Raw genomic sequence first — 16,218 nt, forward strand, 5'->3', positions numbered from 1 at the left:
TGCTAAGAGAGGACTTGATGTCACTAAAGGTTCCAATGCAAAGTAAACATCAGGCTGAGAGAGAAGTGCTCTGGGTTGAGTAAGAAGGCTGTTCAACGTGCATTGGATTCATCCTGACAGTGCCAGTTGCTGATAGCAAAATTCCCAAACAGACCACCCTTGACGCCAATTACAGCTAAACAGGTTCAGGACAGACACCAAATCGACCTATTTGACATGACAGGATGGAAAGTTACACATGGGAGAGCGATCTACAAATATGTCCTTATTGTACAGGATGTGTTCAGTCGATATGTGTGGCTGAAGCCATTAAAGGGAAAAAGCAGTCACAAAATAGCCCAGCATTTGTCAGATATTTATATGGAACATGGCCCACCTGAAGTTTTAAAACATCCTCAATCAAATTTTATTTGTAAAGCCCATATTCACAAATTGTCTTATAGAGCTTAACAAGGTGCGACATCCTCTGTCCTTAGCCCTAGCCTAGAAGTCCTCCGATATCCTCATCGGAGCTGCGCTAGTGGTTACACGCACAAACAAGCTCTCGACCAAGGGCACACGTGTGGTGCGCGGGGTTCGCGTTAGCATCGGTTGCGGACTTTTAGGCATAAAACCTGGTGTAAATGACGCAGTTTCAAGTTGAATATGAATGTCAGGGCTTGCGGACACTTGGATGACACCACACGAGAAGTATTGAGGCATGTTCTGTTTTTTTCTGTTGTTTTATTACATTTGAAAAATTAATCACCAGTTACTTCAATTGTACTCGACCTTTCTAAATGTAAAAGCTATTAAATTTGCAGGAAATTATGTATTATGTTTGTAGTAGGCAACTGCTATTATGTTTGAGGGATTATTACATTAAAAGCTGCAGATTTGTATTACGTTTGTAGTTTATTACATTTGTGGACTGATATTACGTTGGCGAGTGTCACACAGGTGTCTGGTGCAACTCAATCCAGTCACAGGCGACGTTGTCCTCTCTGTTACATCGTCTGTTTACTGTGTGTTCTCTGTTTTCTAGACTGGTCAGACTCTTCAACTTACTACAGATATTGTTTCAGAGTTTAGGAGAACACTTTTCTTAGTATGTGATCTATGTTCCACGCTACTCTGCAAAGAATTAAAACAGTTCACACTTTGATCAATTTCATTTCAGTTAGGGGTTAGAAGACATCTGTATATGTATGATTATTATTATCAACTGCTGCTGCTATCATTAATAACATCATATTATTTATAAATATCACTTATCGTTTTTATTTATTAGTCTTATTTATTAAGATTATTTTCATTAGAACAAGTCTAACAGAGCTTAAATAAATAAACTGGTCCTGATCTCTCTCCAACACCGATTTTGGAATAACAGTAAAGTATAGCATTGGTCGTAAGGAGAATTACATTATATAAGTATATATACACTTTGCAAAATGGCACTTCTAACTTGGTTAAAGCTGCTGCTGTCATGAAAACTGGTACTAGCAAACACTGTTCTAGAAATATTTTACACTGATGTTAGGTGTAAACTATTGACCTGGGCATTTTGCTATTATCTGAACTGTTATTAATTCAATTGCTGATAAAATAAATTCATTTAAAATTATCTACTTTGACTTTAATACAGCCACCTCCCCCTGTCTGTAATCCTGAGCAATGCCCTACCCACAACATTATAAGATTTGTTGCATGTCATGAGCAATAGATTATCAACACTGGCAGCTAAACTATACAGACTGGTAAGAGTGGAGCAGCAGTGACATCTGTCGAAGTTAAATTATTTTATTGCCTTAAATTATTTTATTGCCTTTTTATATTTCTTTATTCTCTTGTCTACCTTGTTCTGACCAATAAAGTTTGATCTTATCTTATCTTAAATTAAATCAGCGCCACTGCACTGAGGCGCATTACTCCACTGGTCAACTAGTTATTCTGCTCCTCTGATGTTTTCTAATCGCTCACACTTAGAACTGATCTTTATAAAAACCTGCTGAATTCATATTTATGTTCCTGGATAAACGGGGCGTCGCTTCTTCTGCAACAAAGAAGTAAAAGTCCTCTACGTGTCCTAATAACTTGTGATCAGTGATGGTGTTTATTAGGGCTGCATGATATATCAAAAATCTATCGACATCACGATATCAAAGTGCGCGATAGACGTATCGCAAAAGACGGCAAAAACTGCATTAATTGGTGTTTCATGTGCCACGCAGTCACACTGCATATCAATATATTTGGCTAATCAGATGGAGCCCTGCTGCCCTAGATGATCAATTAAAGACATTCAGATCACTGACAGGTTTTTACATCCGGAAGAAGAGAATAGAGAGAAAACAGAGAATTTGAAAACAGAGATTGAGGCGGTGAACATGTGTGCACACACAAACACACCTGCGCATAATATATCATCAATCAAAGGTTGTTGGGCTGGTGGCCGATTGGACAATTCTAGCATATCACCCAATCCTAATCTGAATGTAAACTGTGGAACTAGAGAGTCGCTAAAAGAAGGAGAGAGCTTGAGGAGAATTCGTAGGTAAAAAGCTGCTGTAATAAAGCAAATATCTAAATTAACGGGATAGATATAGAGCAGTAAAAACACAGTAACACTAGCAAACCAAAAGCGATAAATACATTCGGGTCCGTAACTTTTCAGCCAGTGCATACAACTAATAATTACAAAATTACACTTACATTACACAAAGAGGCACAACTGTGTGCCGGAGTTCTTTTAGTCAGCCTATGGTCTTCTCCAACGCTCCAATGCTTCATACATTCTGCTTTCACTTGCAAGCTATCCCAATGGCACCTTTATATTTTTTGTTTTATTTGATTTGATCAAACTTAGCTCTTAGAAGTTCATTAAATACAGGCCTTACTCCTTACAGTCCTTTTAGTCACAAGTGAGTCTGTCTATGTACTTCAGTATGATGCAATTTGGTCCTCTGTCAGAAGATCTGCTTCTCAGCTCTGCCTTGTTGAACATCAGTTACAACCAAGTTGTTTGTCTTTACCTCTCTACCAACCCCTCACACTCAGAAATCTGTTTCCTGGATGCAACAGCCAGTTGCCCACCCACTGGTAAAGAGAACAAAAGGGGGTGAAAACAAACAGAAGAAGTCAGTAGTATTGTCTGCTGTCTGTTGATCACACTAAATCTCATCACACCTTTACAAAAAGGGGAAGTCCATCGCATCAGGTCATCGCTTCATCTAGTGTCTGGCAGAAAACGTACAGCATTGAGAAAATGGATAAAAAACAGTATTTGTACAAACTAAACCACAAAGATTTATAAAACTGAGATAAAACTTCCATTTGTAACAAAAACAACAATCTAAAATAGTGAATTAAATAAGGCTCCCAGCTATAAATGCAGCGGACTGAGATCTCTGATTTACTAGACTTGAGCCAGAAAGTGCTGTCATTCCTCCCCTGCTCCGTGGTTGACTGACTCGGTCCGGATGACCTGCTCACTTATCAATCTCTTCTCTCCTCATTCTCTGCCTCTATCTCTGCAGCCAAAAGCACTTTTTACCAAACTAAAATTCAATCCTCATTTTCCAACCCCCAAAAAACTCTTCTCCATATTTTCCAACCTCCTTGACCCCCCAGTCCCCCACCTCCTTTCACCCTTCTACCAAGTCACTTTGTCAACTACTTTACAAAAACAAAAGATGACATACGCTCCTCATTTTCAAATCCACATTCTGTAATTACCTTTCCATCAACTTCATCTTCATCCCCTTCTCTTTCACCTCTCTGTCGCCCAATCAAGTTCTTACCTTGGTAACCTCCGACCACCTGCCCCCTTGACCCCATCCCTTCTCAGATTCTCCAGTCTATTGCTCCCGACCTTCTTCCCTTTCTCACCCATCTTAATAAAACTTCCCTGTCAACTGGCAGTTTCCCTAACTCTCTGAAGGAGGCAAGAGTAAACCCTCTCCTGAAGAAACCCACCCTCAACCCGTCTGAAGTAAACAACTACAGACCTGTCTCTCTTCTTCCCTTTGTTTCCAAAACTCTCGAGCGAGCTATCTTTAATCAACTCTCGTCCTATCTTCACCAGAACAACCTTCTTGATCCTCACCAGTCTGGTTCCAAGGCAGGCCACTCAACTGAGACTGCCCTCCTTGCTGTCTCTGAGCAACTTCACACTGCTAGAGCAGCCTCTCTCTCCTCTGTCCACATCCTTCTAGACCTTTCTGCTGCATTTGACACAGTGAACCACTAGTTCCTTATTTCGGCAGTGGAGGCATGTACATCTACATAAATCTTACCCAGAAGCTATGGGTATTGCTCGTCACTGCTCTACTTCTCTGGAGTTTCTGATAACACAGAGACCATTGTACACCCCTAAGGAGTGGGGGTGGAAAGGACAACAACCATCATAGCTGCTGTCACTATATAATTGCTAACTGGAGGTGTATACTACTGCTCGATAGAAAGCTTGGTGACATAAACGCTCATAAGCTATACCAGGAATTATCTTTACAAGGCACTGTGTTCCAAAGCCCACTAAATCTCCAGACATTGTTTTTTCCACTTCAGGGGACTTTTTTTAACCATGCATAACATAAGTGGTTCACAAATACTGAGTGTTTATCATTTCCAAGCAAAAATGTTAAAACTCTAACATACTTCATTTAAACTCATTAACGTACATAAACATGTTTATTCCACAAAGCATTCCTAAGGGTGAGCTACAACTTACTCATAGCTTAAACCCATCTACTATCCAGGCTTGAAGCACAGAGAAAAGCCAACTAAGCAGAGTAAAAAAATGCAGAGACAGCCCAAGGGATGGGGTCCTGATCAAGGGGTTTGTGCTGAAGAATTTCAGGAATGTGATGTGCACAGCTCAGAGAGGAGCATGGATTACTGATCATGCATTATGCAATGGAACACAGATGGGCCCCTGCCTGTCCTATACCTTTTGTTTTATGCACTCTTTGACAGACGACATTTCACTGCAATGAATGGAGCATATGTTGTGGAAGAAAATCTGTCATTAAAATTTGGAGACAAATGTAGAACACTTGCCTTAAAATGGAAAACAGGAGTTTGAACCTCAAAATCCAGAATTCTGTTGAATGTATCCAGCTTCATACTGGAATACTTTATATGGAAGAATAATAAGAGGCCAAGAGTGGACACAGGATTTTTGCATTTCTTAACTAATAAAGCACGCTGTTGTGATTTATGCTGTTGAAAATATTAACATTTTGGCAGTAGGGCTGTGATAATCTCAAATACCAAGAGAGAATATTTTATATAGCCTACATATAATGATCCATATAGTTTCAGTATAGTTTTAACTATTCTTGAACATGAAATTGTGACCAGAAGAATCACCATACTGTTTGACATGATTCTTTCACAAGTACTATAAGAGGTTAGTGGTAATTGAGTCTTTTATAGATATGGTCTGCAACATACATTTGCAAAGTACATTTTCTGGTCCCTGAAAGACTGCCAGACGTACCACAAGCAAAGTTTTAACTTGGCTGGCCTGAATAAACTTGTGTCTGTGTCACATTCACTCGAGGTGAGCAGCTTCACTAGCCTAACGATTCGATTACGATTCACAGCGATGCATCTTGATTAATAAAATCATTCAGACCAATATGAACTCTCTTTATTTAGAAAGTGCTTTAAAGATATTAATGACTACAATTGTGCCGCTATTTACAAAGTAAAGTTTTCAATTCAAAAATCAGACTACAACAGTAAATCTATGACAGTGGTCAGTGCTCTTTACACTGATTTGACATTTATTCCATTTAGACTTATGTGCTGCACCTAAGGCTTAAAGGGACAAACTGATTATTGCCTTTACTGTATCAAGGTGAAACCCGCCTGGCCGCCCCTTAGGAGCGCCACTGCACTGAGGCGCATTACTCCACTGGTCAACAAGTGACTCTGCTCCCCCGATGTTTTCTAATCACTCACACTTAGAACTGATCTGCTGAATTCATATTTATGTTCCTGGATAAACGGGGCATCGCTTCTTCTGCAACAAAGAAGTTAAAACACAGTGTTACGTTGTAATCTGCAGGAGGAACCTCTCTTCTGTCTGCAGGAGTGTGTGTGTGTGTGTGTGTGTGTGTGTGTGTGTGTGTGTGTGTGTATGTACGCTTGTCTCTGTTACTCTTCACACAAACTGATAATCATATGTATTTAGTGTGTAGCAGGTTTAAACATGTGTCTCATAAACTCTAGAGAATCAAACAAACACAAAGTAAACGTCAGTCCTGTACGTGTGCTAATAATATGTGATCAGTGATGGTGTTTATTGAACGTAGCGGAAAACGTGAATCAATTATGTTCAATCACTGCATCGATGCAGAGTCGTCCAAGTCCGCATCGCGATGCATCTAAGAATCAAGACATTTCCACACCTCTAACATTCACTCTTCTCCATCATCTTGATGCTAATTTCTTGCCTTCAACCGTCTTGAAGAAAAGAAAGTGCTGTCAAAATGACAAAAATATGATCTGTGATTTGTGACAGAGCCTAATATGAAACCATAGAAGTTTTTCTGTTGTCACACATTATATATTGTTATATGACATAGTCCTATCTAGCAGTGGTATGTTTCGATTCATTTCCATATTCTCTTCAAATGTTATTATGGTTCAAAATGTATAAGATCGCTTTTACACTACATTAGGTGACGCAAGTTGATGTTAACACAAGCAGTCATACATAAATGTTACTCTGGACAACGTGTTAATGGCAAAATTCCATCAACAATGCTACATTGGATCTAGTATGTGGAACAGATGCCTGGGAACAGCACCAGACAAACTGAAGCAGATCTGATGTCACTCCTTGAAACTCCTTGCTCAAAAACCTTTACCAACAGCATTCGCACTCCAATCTTGCCAAACAGTCTAATGTTCAATCAGAACTTTCCAATCAAACCAAATACAACAGTGCCCTAAGATTATTGTCAACATACAATTTGCAGTTAAAGGTTCAGTCCCCACCATGAAACACAGTCAGAAATCAATTTCACGCGAAAAGTGAATTTAGTGGAGCTTCCAATCACATTACACAAACTTCATTGAGAGTCATGATACTCTGGATGTCCCATTGTTTTCTGAGCACTATTTCCAGAACAGTTACTAGGTGGACTTTGTGGTTAGATTGTTTTCTCAATGGCTTTTGCCAAGGTCAAGACTAAGCTTTGAGTGCCTCTCTAGTTAAGCTCATAAAACTTAGTATACCAAACAAAATCAACAGCCCAATTCAACTTGCAAGCTTTAGCCCCTTGTTTTTGAAATGTATTTTCCACTCCATTTCACCTCTGTAAAAACATTTTAACAAAGACTACATAATAATCTTCATAAAAGTAGGATTTATAGCAGGGCTGTGGTATTTGTCTGCTCAGGTTTTAGCAAGATGTACCAAATAAGCTGGCAACGTAGTAAAAATCTGCCTATATACACATAACAGAAGATTATATGCAAATTGACCCACAGTAACACACAAATAACCGATGTGGTTTCAGAAGTTGGTGCTACTTTTTTTCACAAGCTACATAATTCAAATGTTGACGGTCCCATTTTAGATTTCTTAAGATAAGCATCTTAAATGATTGATTTGATATAAAATGAACTGGGAGAATGATGAATGATTCTCCTCAAACTGTTTTGGTATCGATAGAAGAGTCCTCAGTGTCTGGGAGTTGTTGGAAAAACTACTGATTTTGGGTCACAGACACACCTAACAAACAATGTTCCACACGTTATTTGTGAGAGCTGATTTGACTGCCGATAAATCAAATCCAACTGACAGTCAACACTGGATATGAATGGGAGCTGCACCTAGAATGTTTTCTCCTGAGCTTCAACAACAGATCTGTTATTGACAGAGCTAACTAAGCTTTTTTTCTTCATCTGAATGTCAGAACCCAAGAGTCACGAGTGCATCCAAATCATTTTGCACATTAGCACTGTAATTTTCTCTCATATATGGAGTGAGATGCTGCCCTGCAGAACACGGCCTTCGTAAAGGACGGCAGCTTTGCAAATATATGAGGCTGAGGTGGACAAGTACACTTACTATCTACATCAAACAAAGATGACATTGGAATCATCCACTAATCTATGTGCTCAGAGACCAAAGAACTCAGTTCCCAAGTGGCAGTTCTACTCCTGAAAGTTCAGATGAGTCACTTCCTGTCGGGGGAATATTTTCCACAGTGACCTTACACATGCTTGAGATTGCAATGGAATGACCACTAACAGACAACTCTACTGTATTACTTCTGCATCACTCTTCTGTTTCTCTTCTAGCCTGTAATTTCAGTTCTGGCTAAAATACCATAGAAGGTTTGACTTGAAAATATTGCAGCTTTATACAAAAGATACAAAAAGAAGCAAGCAGCATGCTTGTATGAAGCTCTAATAATGTGGGTAGTTGCTTGACTAATTATACATTACCAAAACATGTTGTAAAAGGGATGGAGTGTCACGGCTAGGTTGGGGTTCGTGTTTGTATTATGTTTTAAGAGACTTGACTACATTGCGCATCAATAGGTGTAAAAATGTCTAAGATCAAAAGTATGACTCCATTTTCTCAGGCTGCGATGCAACTTAAAGGGCCCATATTTTACACCTTTCTGGGATTTAATTTTAGGTACTAGTACCCCTAAGATGATATATCAGTGGTTTAAAGTCGAAAAAACTGCTGCAATGTGTATTTCCATGTCCTCTCTTCTGCCTCTCTCTGGAGCTGCAGACAGAACAGGCTGTTTTCGCCTACCTCTTGAGCCCCTCCTCTGATTGGCTGACTGCACTTTGAGTGGCACGCTACCAGGCCTATCACCGGTCTCATTCTGGCACATTCACTCCGGTAAACACAGCTGAAAGTTGTTATGTTTGCAGCTATAGAAGACCAGACACATATTTCAATCAATCAATCAATCAAATTTTATTTGTATAGCCCATATTCACAAATCATTTGTCTCATAGGGCTTTAACAAGGTGCGACATCCTCTGCCCTTAACAAGAGTAAGGAAAAACTACTTTTAACAGGGTCAAAAGAACGTAGAAACATATTTACAGTCGGTAACAACAGGATGGTTCTGAACTGTAAAGTTACACCGTCCTCATGTTTGTTCAAGTTTTAGCAGGACCCTCGGCCAATTTAGGAGTAACGTCCTGAGTTACAGTACAGAGTGGTTACTCCGTACTGAACACAGCAACACGGCACGTCAGAAGAAATAAAGCGTAACCGCTGGTTTGAGGGTCTCTCCTGACCCCCTTCAAGTAATTACGGATAGTAAAAGCCCAGAAAATGTATTTTACACAATATGGGCCCTTTAATGTATGCAAAAAAGACATAACTGCCAAGGCTGTCCAAATGACAATTTTGTATGGAATCGATTAAGAGCAGAAATGCTTAATGTTCTGCTGCAAGAAAAAAGACCACAACTATCGTCCTCTGAGCATTTAAAGCTGTCTAACATTACAAAGCCACGTTTAAAATCCCCTTCATCTAAGAATACTGAGGAAGGGGCTTTAAAATGTGACGTTAACAAACATCAACATTTTGCCCACTATTACCAGGAGGTACAGCAGTCATCTAGTACTGTGAAGGTTCATATTTCGATTTTGGCTTTTATACATTTTGGTTTATTGATATTATACCAACAAACTATTTCAAGTTGAGGTAAATTGCTTTAAATGTTATGCTGTTAAACTGCTTCACGTGTAAAAATGCGAATGTGCAGAAACATCAAACTTGATGACAAAGAAAACTTCTGTTGTGGTAAATACATTTGTGGGTTTTTTTCTGAAACAGCTTTAAGTAGTACGCATGAAGCTGCGTAGCACCCGAATGCACTTCTGCCAGTTCTTTTAATATGAAATCACATTAAAGTGTGCCCATACTCCAGGAGCCAGCCACACACCAGCATCTGGTGCAGGATCCTTCCTGCACCATGAGTTCACATAGGAACTGCGTCATAATAAACATCATTTGGTGTTTAAACGACGTTAGACTGTGCCTTATAACATCACAATAACTGCGTTAAATCCTTAAATACGGTTAAACCTGCTCTAGTGACCTAATCCATAAATTCAAAAAAAAAAGTAGGCTTTCATCATAAGGAGATTCTATTGTGTAAGTCCAGTGTGTTGACTAGTCACTGTAAACACGCTTTGCTGATCTGCAGCCGTTAGCTCACATTTGAGACAATACCCGCTGGAGCGAACTTTAACTTGTCCCAGACTCCATTCAGCTCTGCACGGAGGCCTGCAGCGGGACCTCCGCTTCACTAACTGGGCACATTCCACTCTGCTCTCTTTGTTTGCCTGTTGTTCCATTCGGGGGTTAGTCTCTACTCGGTGTGCGTGCGTTTCCTCTCTGCACATCACTGACCAGCCGAGCTGAGAGAGGCAGAGGAACAAATCGGGAAAAGTTGGGAAAGTTTACTTCATCGTCTGCTTCAGGCGAGCGGACATTAAAGAGGCGCCGTGCTGAATAAAGCAGTGCTCGCCCCGTTGCTTTTCTCAATGTGGAGAAAGACCCGAGAGGAAAGTGGTTGAGAGTGTGAAGTTAGAAACGCGTTCGCAAAGCCCCTGGTTTCCCTCTCAGACAAAAGGGGAAAGGTCGCTTACTTTGCTTCTGACTTCAGCAGACAATCCGTAGGCTGGCCCCTTGTTGAAATTAGTCATTGTGTTGGTTTGTCCCTCGTGAAGCCAGCAGAATACCCGGAGCTACAGTGTAGCACGGAGCCGTGTGGAGAAGAGTCCTCTCAGGCAGCAGCAGCAGCTGGTGGCCCCTTCTACTGCAGACCGGTCCGTGGGGTTCACAGAGAGGAGGGTCTCACACGGGGAAGAGCGTCTCACAGGGAAGAGCTGGCTCTCACACTGTGGGACATCTCAGTGTTTGCTGGAAAAAACACAGTCAAATGATTGACGTGGACGAAGCAGCCAATCAAAGAAGTCGATTTGTCTCGGGGCCACTCCCTCTCCAGATGCTCTCCACCGCAGAAGTAAGCGTCTGAAGAGACAGCACAACGCTGATACACAATTATTTCTAACTACATGAACGCACTTCTATAAACTGGGCATGGATGAACTGCTGCTGATTCAAAGGCTGCAGAGGTGTGCATTAGGGTTCGTTTTCTTCAGTCAAGCATGTCAGAGAAATCAACGAAATCAGGAGGAGTTTGGTTGAATGACATGATGAATTCATTATCAATATACTCTTTATTATATCCTGAAATAAAATGTAAAATTTTCAAATATTACATTTTTTAAAGAATGTGTAGTTTTTGCCTCTGGTCTATAAAAGTTGTTTAATGTCATATACATGTGTGTATGGATATGTATGAATTCAAGACTGAAAAGGACGAGCTGAAGGGGCCAAAGAGGCCAGACGCTTGTGGTGGGCTCGGACACACCAGATGACCAGGAGATCCTACTTACTGATGAATCAGAGCAAGACACCAACACGAAACTGACAACACAGACAATTCACAGACACCCTTGTGTGTACATCTTTGTAGAGAATGCTTGATAGAACATAGTTACCCCTAGCACACCTCACAGCTTTGTAAGAACTTGTTAAAAACCAAGGAGTACTGGCCAGCATGTACTTTCCTCCACAGTCTGAACTCAACCACATGGAAAACAATAGGGGTCTTGGAGATGGAGAACCCCAAGTGTTGTGACATCACGAGAAGCTCTGTGAAACATTGTCAGGCTGGGAAAACATAGCTTATCAGGTTTTGCACAAACATGTGTTTGAGTGCATGCTGTCCTGCAGTGACTCCCAGCCTGGGGGGACAGCAACAAATTTTGGACCCTTCTATAGGCTATACATGTAGTTCATAATCCATTAGCAATGACATATCTTCATAGAGATAGCTACTGTATTTGCATCATCATATTGCTCAGTCTTCTATGTAGCATGATGCGGTATCCACTCCCCAGTTTAAAAACCCAGTTCACTGTATTTATTCACTTCCAGGTAAACTGAGGATCAGTTTCTTTGCCCCAGATGACAGACTAAAGCAGAATCCTTTTATCCTTCTCTTCCCTCCTCCTCGCTTTAGTTTAACAAATTGTTTCAGGGCTCTTCCTGTCCAGTGCTCTATCCAGGAACAGGAAACACAGAACAAAGAAAGCAAAACAGCATTGACAAAGCTAGTGACCCAAAAACACCAACATTTCAAACAAACCCCTCTGGACAAGCAGCGTGTGCAAAGATAATTATGTATAATATAATTTTCCAGCAAGCACAACACCACAACATTTCTTGTGCACTTGCTGCAATCCTTTGGTCCAGGTTTGGCACCCAGAGTGTCCAAAACTGCTGCTATGCCCACATTTTGCTGATTTAAATCAATACCTGTTGTAGCTCTATCTTTATAGATTTGCATCCACTGAAAATATCTAAAAATGAGTAATAAAATGAAAGTATGAAAGTTCATTGTCATGTTTAGGAAGAGCAGTTATACAAAATAATCCAACCTTGAGGTCTATTTGCTTATTTTCATCAAAGCTTCTAAGGACAATTCATAGTCTTCATATGTAGATTGAATTTTCTGAACAGTCATCACGCAACCTAAGAATGACATTTCAGTCACATGATTTAAGATGATCACATAATGATCTTTCACCAGTCATCAAATCACTATTGGTTGATGGCCTTTGATCTCTTCCCACTGTCAGATGTTCAGGGCTGGTATTTAACATCATTTTAGGCATGTGAGGGGGAACAGGCTACACACCATTTTTGTATTTGCTGCCCATCTTTTGCATTGTCAATTGGCCAGATTGATCCTCCCCTCCAAGAAATGGTGTTTTTTCTCCTTATTATTTTCAGCGGCATTGGAAGGAGCCATTTTGACCTCCTTCACCAGTGGCTGGTTGGCATGAAGGAATCCAAATTTAACTGAATTTAAGGTCTCAACCTTCTTTAAGACCTTCTATATAAAGTGCCCTGAGCTAATGTATATTATGATTAGGCACTATACAAATAAAATGTAATTGAATTGAATCAGAAGAAGTTGCTGTGCAGGCGAAGCAGGAGTCATCCTCAGCCTGGTTGCGTCAACCAAGGGAGCAGAAAACAATATTAATTGGCAAAGGCAGCCGGTGTCTAGGTGCATTTCAGGCAGGTCTTCATTGTTAACATCTTACGACCGGTTGCTGAGTGAAAAAATGAAATGAGCAGCATGTGTGCTGGGGTTTTAAAAGGGATTGAAATGTAATGTAAAGGTATGCCGACAAATATGCTGCATTACCGTAGATAAAAAAAATGTCTCGTCAAACATCCAGCTGATACGAAACATGAGATGATGTAATATTGTAATATTGATGTAATATTTTTAGAGTCTACATTTACACAGATAAATCTTTTTAGCTTTTAAACATCACATTTTGCTGCTTTCTCTATTGACCTTCAGTATACAATATATTTAACATTATATCTGGATTAAAATATGGTTTCTTTTATAATCTTTCTGCACTAAGCTTTAAAGCTAGTTTTAGACTCAAAGGAATTCCTCTTCAGTCTATAAACGCTTTTATTCTGACCTTTACAGTCCCAGTTTAAACTCTGATCACAGACTGATAACTTATTGTAGCATGTTGCTTGTCTCATTGACGTGAGAGAGGCAGAGTGAGGTTGCCCCTGGTTAGCCTCCCAAATTTGGAAAACAGATGGGTCCTGCTGCAGAATGCTGTTAATGAGGGTGCTGACAAAGAGGAGGTCACCATTGGGGGAACACTGTCTGTGGTGTCAATGAAGGGGCATCGTGAATGAGCAAAAAGAATGGAGATTGGAATAGCTCTATTCCCGCAACCAGCAGCATATTGCCTGTATGAAATTAATTTGTACAGTCGTAATTGACTCTGGGAAATGGGTGACTCTGTGATGTGTTGTATGTTTCAGTGACATTAAAAGTGACCTGTGTGATCGATATGTGCCCACGAGAAACCACCATTCTTATTTGAATGTCCTAAAATCAAATGATATTCCTCAACTGATGGCCAATGCCAGAGGGTGAAAGTCAAGGGACAAAATCAGCCACACCACTACCTCTTTGGTGCATGAGAAGTGACAGCACAAATTTACCGTTCGGGAGCCCAATTGTGTCCACATCAGGGTGGGACTAATAACTGAACTGGTGGTAAAGATGACCTGAGTGACAATACTGTTCTGACAGTATGCCTCATAGTGCATACTTTAGAAGATTAAATAATGTTTAACCACACCTTTTTCATATAAGATATGCTATAGAACTATATTAAATGTGTTTGAGATGCACCATTTAAAAAAAAAAAGGGTGTTATGGGCGGCTGTGGCTGAGGGGTAGAGCGGTCGTCCTCCAACCTGAAGGTCGGCTGTTCGATCCCCGGTCTTCCCCATCTGCATGCCGAAGTGTCCTTGGGCAAGATGTTGAACCCTGAATTGCCCCTCATAGAACAACAAAGTGCTGCTAATAGATGCACTGTATGAATGTGTGTGTGAATGGGTGAATGTAAAACTGTACTGTGAAGAGCTTTGAGTGGTCATCAAGACTAGAAAAGCGCTATATAAATACAAAACCATTTACCATTTATGTGCACTGCAATTTCCTTTTCGAGTTTTCAGCTTTTCAGCTTTTCCTTAAAGGTCTAGTGTGTAAGATTTAGATGAAAGGGATCTATTGACAGAAAGTTAATATAAAATAATCCTAGTGTTGTTTTCAAGAGTATGTTTCATCTAAATTATACAAATTGTTGTTTTATTTATCCTAAAATGGGCCCTTTATATTGAACTACTTTATATTTACATCGGGGGGGGGGGGGGGGGGGGGGGGGGGGGGGGGTCCTCTCTATGGAGGCCACTATGTTTCTTGTAGTAGCCCAGACTGGACGAACTAAACACCCTTTGAGTTTTTATGAAAACTGAAGGTTACCACAGGTTCTCTTTCATGTTTGGAGGGTGAGGTGAGGGGTATTCAGCTGCCACATGACACTTCACCACTTTATGTCACTAAATTCTACACACTGCATCTTCAAATAACTATTCAAGCTGTAGCAGAGAGAAACCTGTAAATCCAGAGTGCATTGAGCGTCTAACCATCTTATTATGGCAATTATATAAACAGTATTTTAAATTTTTTATTTAAATAACGAGAGCAAATTATTTCCTATGTATTGTCATAGAGAATATACCATGGTTAGACCATGCCCTTTATATGAAAAGTCACAAATAATGACAAATAAATGACAAATGGAAAAAGTATTTATTCAAATTAATTACAACAAACATACAATTTCATTCTGTATTTGTGTATACTTTGTGTAATAGATTTTTTAAACTATTCTTCCCATGAAAATGGATTTGGGGTATTTGTCCCGCAGAGAAGACCACTGCACAAAGAAATAGTCTGATATCGGGTACAGGATCTTCCCCGTGAGTGACAGTGTGTGCACCCGGCAAATACTTTCAACATAAACTATAAGAACTTTCTTCATTCCCAGAATTCCAAGCAGGAGTCCTGCCACACACAAGGGGACGCAAGTCCCTGGGCCGTTACACAGCACCTGAAACAACAAAGAGAGAGAGAGAGAGAGAGAGAGAGAGAGAGAGAGAGAGAGAGGAGGGGTTGAGCACATTTCCAGGAAGTGATATATACTCCATTTTGCATAAGCTACATAGAAAGTGGCGTCTGTGCTGATTTGGGGTTCTGTGATAGAACTCATATCTTTATAGCTGCTTTCAGACATGCAATGAACTCTGGATAATGTCCGGAGGGAGGAGCTTTATGTAAGAACGCAAATGAGTGAGTCTGAGTGAGAGGCTCCGGAACAAGAATCTCCTGCTGCATTGTTGATGTGTGAGAGGCAACCGCCGCAGAAAGTCCAGACCAAAATCTCTGGGCCTCCTTCACAGGTCCTGACTGAAAACAGCTTATGTTGACCTACATCAGTAGGTAGAGAGGGTAGTCCACTAACCAGTGGTGGTTCAATACCCGGCACCTCCCCTAAATTGTCCCCAACTTGAACTGTAAAGCACTTTGAGTAGTTGATATGACTGCAAAGCGCTCTTCGAATGTAGCCCATTTACATGCTAGCTGAAAAAAGACACTGGGGTATGGAGAGGTATGTGGTGTGCTTGAAGGTAAACATCACTGAGTTGAACTGCTCCTCAACACTCAGGTTGGAGAAGCTGGCATTAAGAGGCAGCAGTGAAGGCAGCTGAGTAAGACT

The 16,218-nt window shown here is 40.4% G+C and overlaps 1 protein-coding gene across 2 annotated transcripts in view; it reads right to left on the reverse strand.

The window, feature by feature from the left end:
• The window catches only part of LOC117753625 (calponin-3-like), a 34,271-nt gene that overhangs the window by 8,586 nt on the left and 9,467 nt on the right, over positions 1-16,218 (reverse strand). Inside the window, exon 1 of one of the 2 annotated variants that reach the window (XM_034571825.1) lies at positions 10,627-10,876. The exons of the other annotated variant lie outside the window; for it this stretch is intronic. Within the exon in view, the coding sequence (XP_034427716.1) occupies positions 10,627-10,683 (57 nt within the window). The 5' untranslated portion in view covers positions 10,684-10,876. Of the gene's footprint in view, positions 1-10,626; positions 10,877-16,218 lie in introns of those variants that run through there. 2 annotated transcript variants of the gene reach the window in all.

This window comes from Hippoglossus hippoglossus, chromosome 20, assembly GCF_009819705.1.
Source record: "Hippoglossus hippoglossus isolate fHipHip1 chromosome 20, fHipHip1.pri, whole genome shotgun sequence".
Classification (NCBI taxonomy): Eukaryota; Metazoa; Chordata; class Actinopteri; order Pleuronectiformes; family Pleuronectidae; genus Hippoglossus; species Hippoglossus hippoglossus.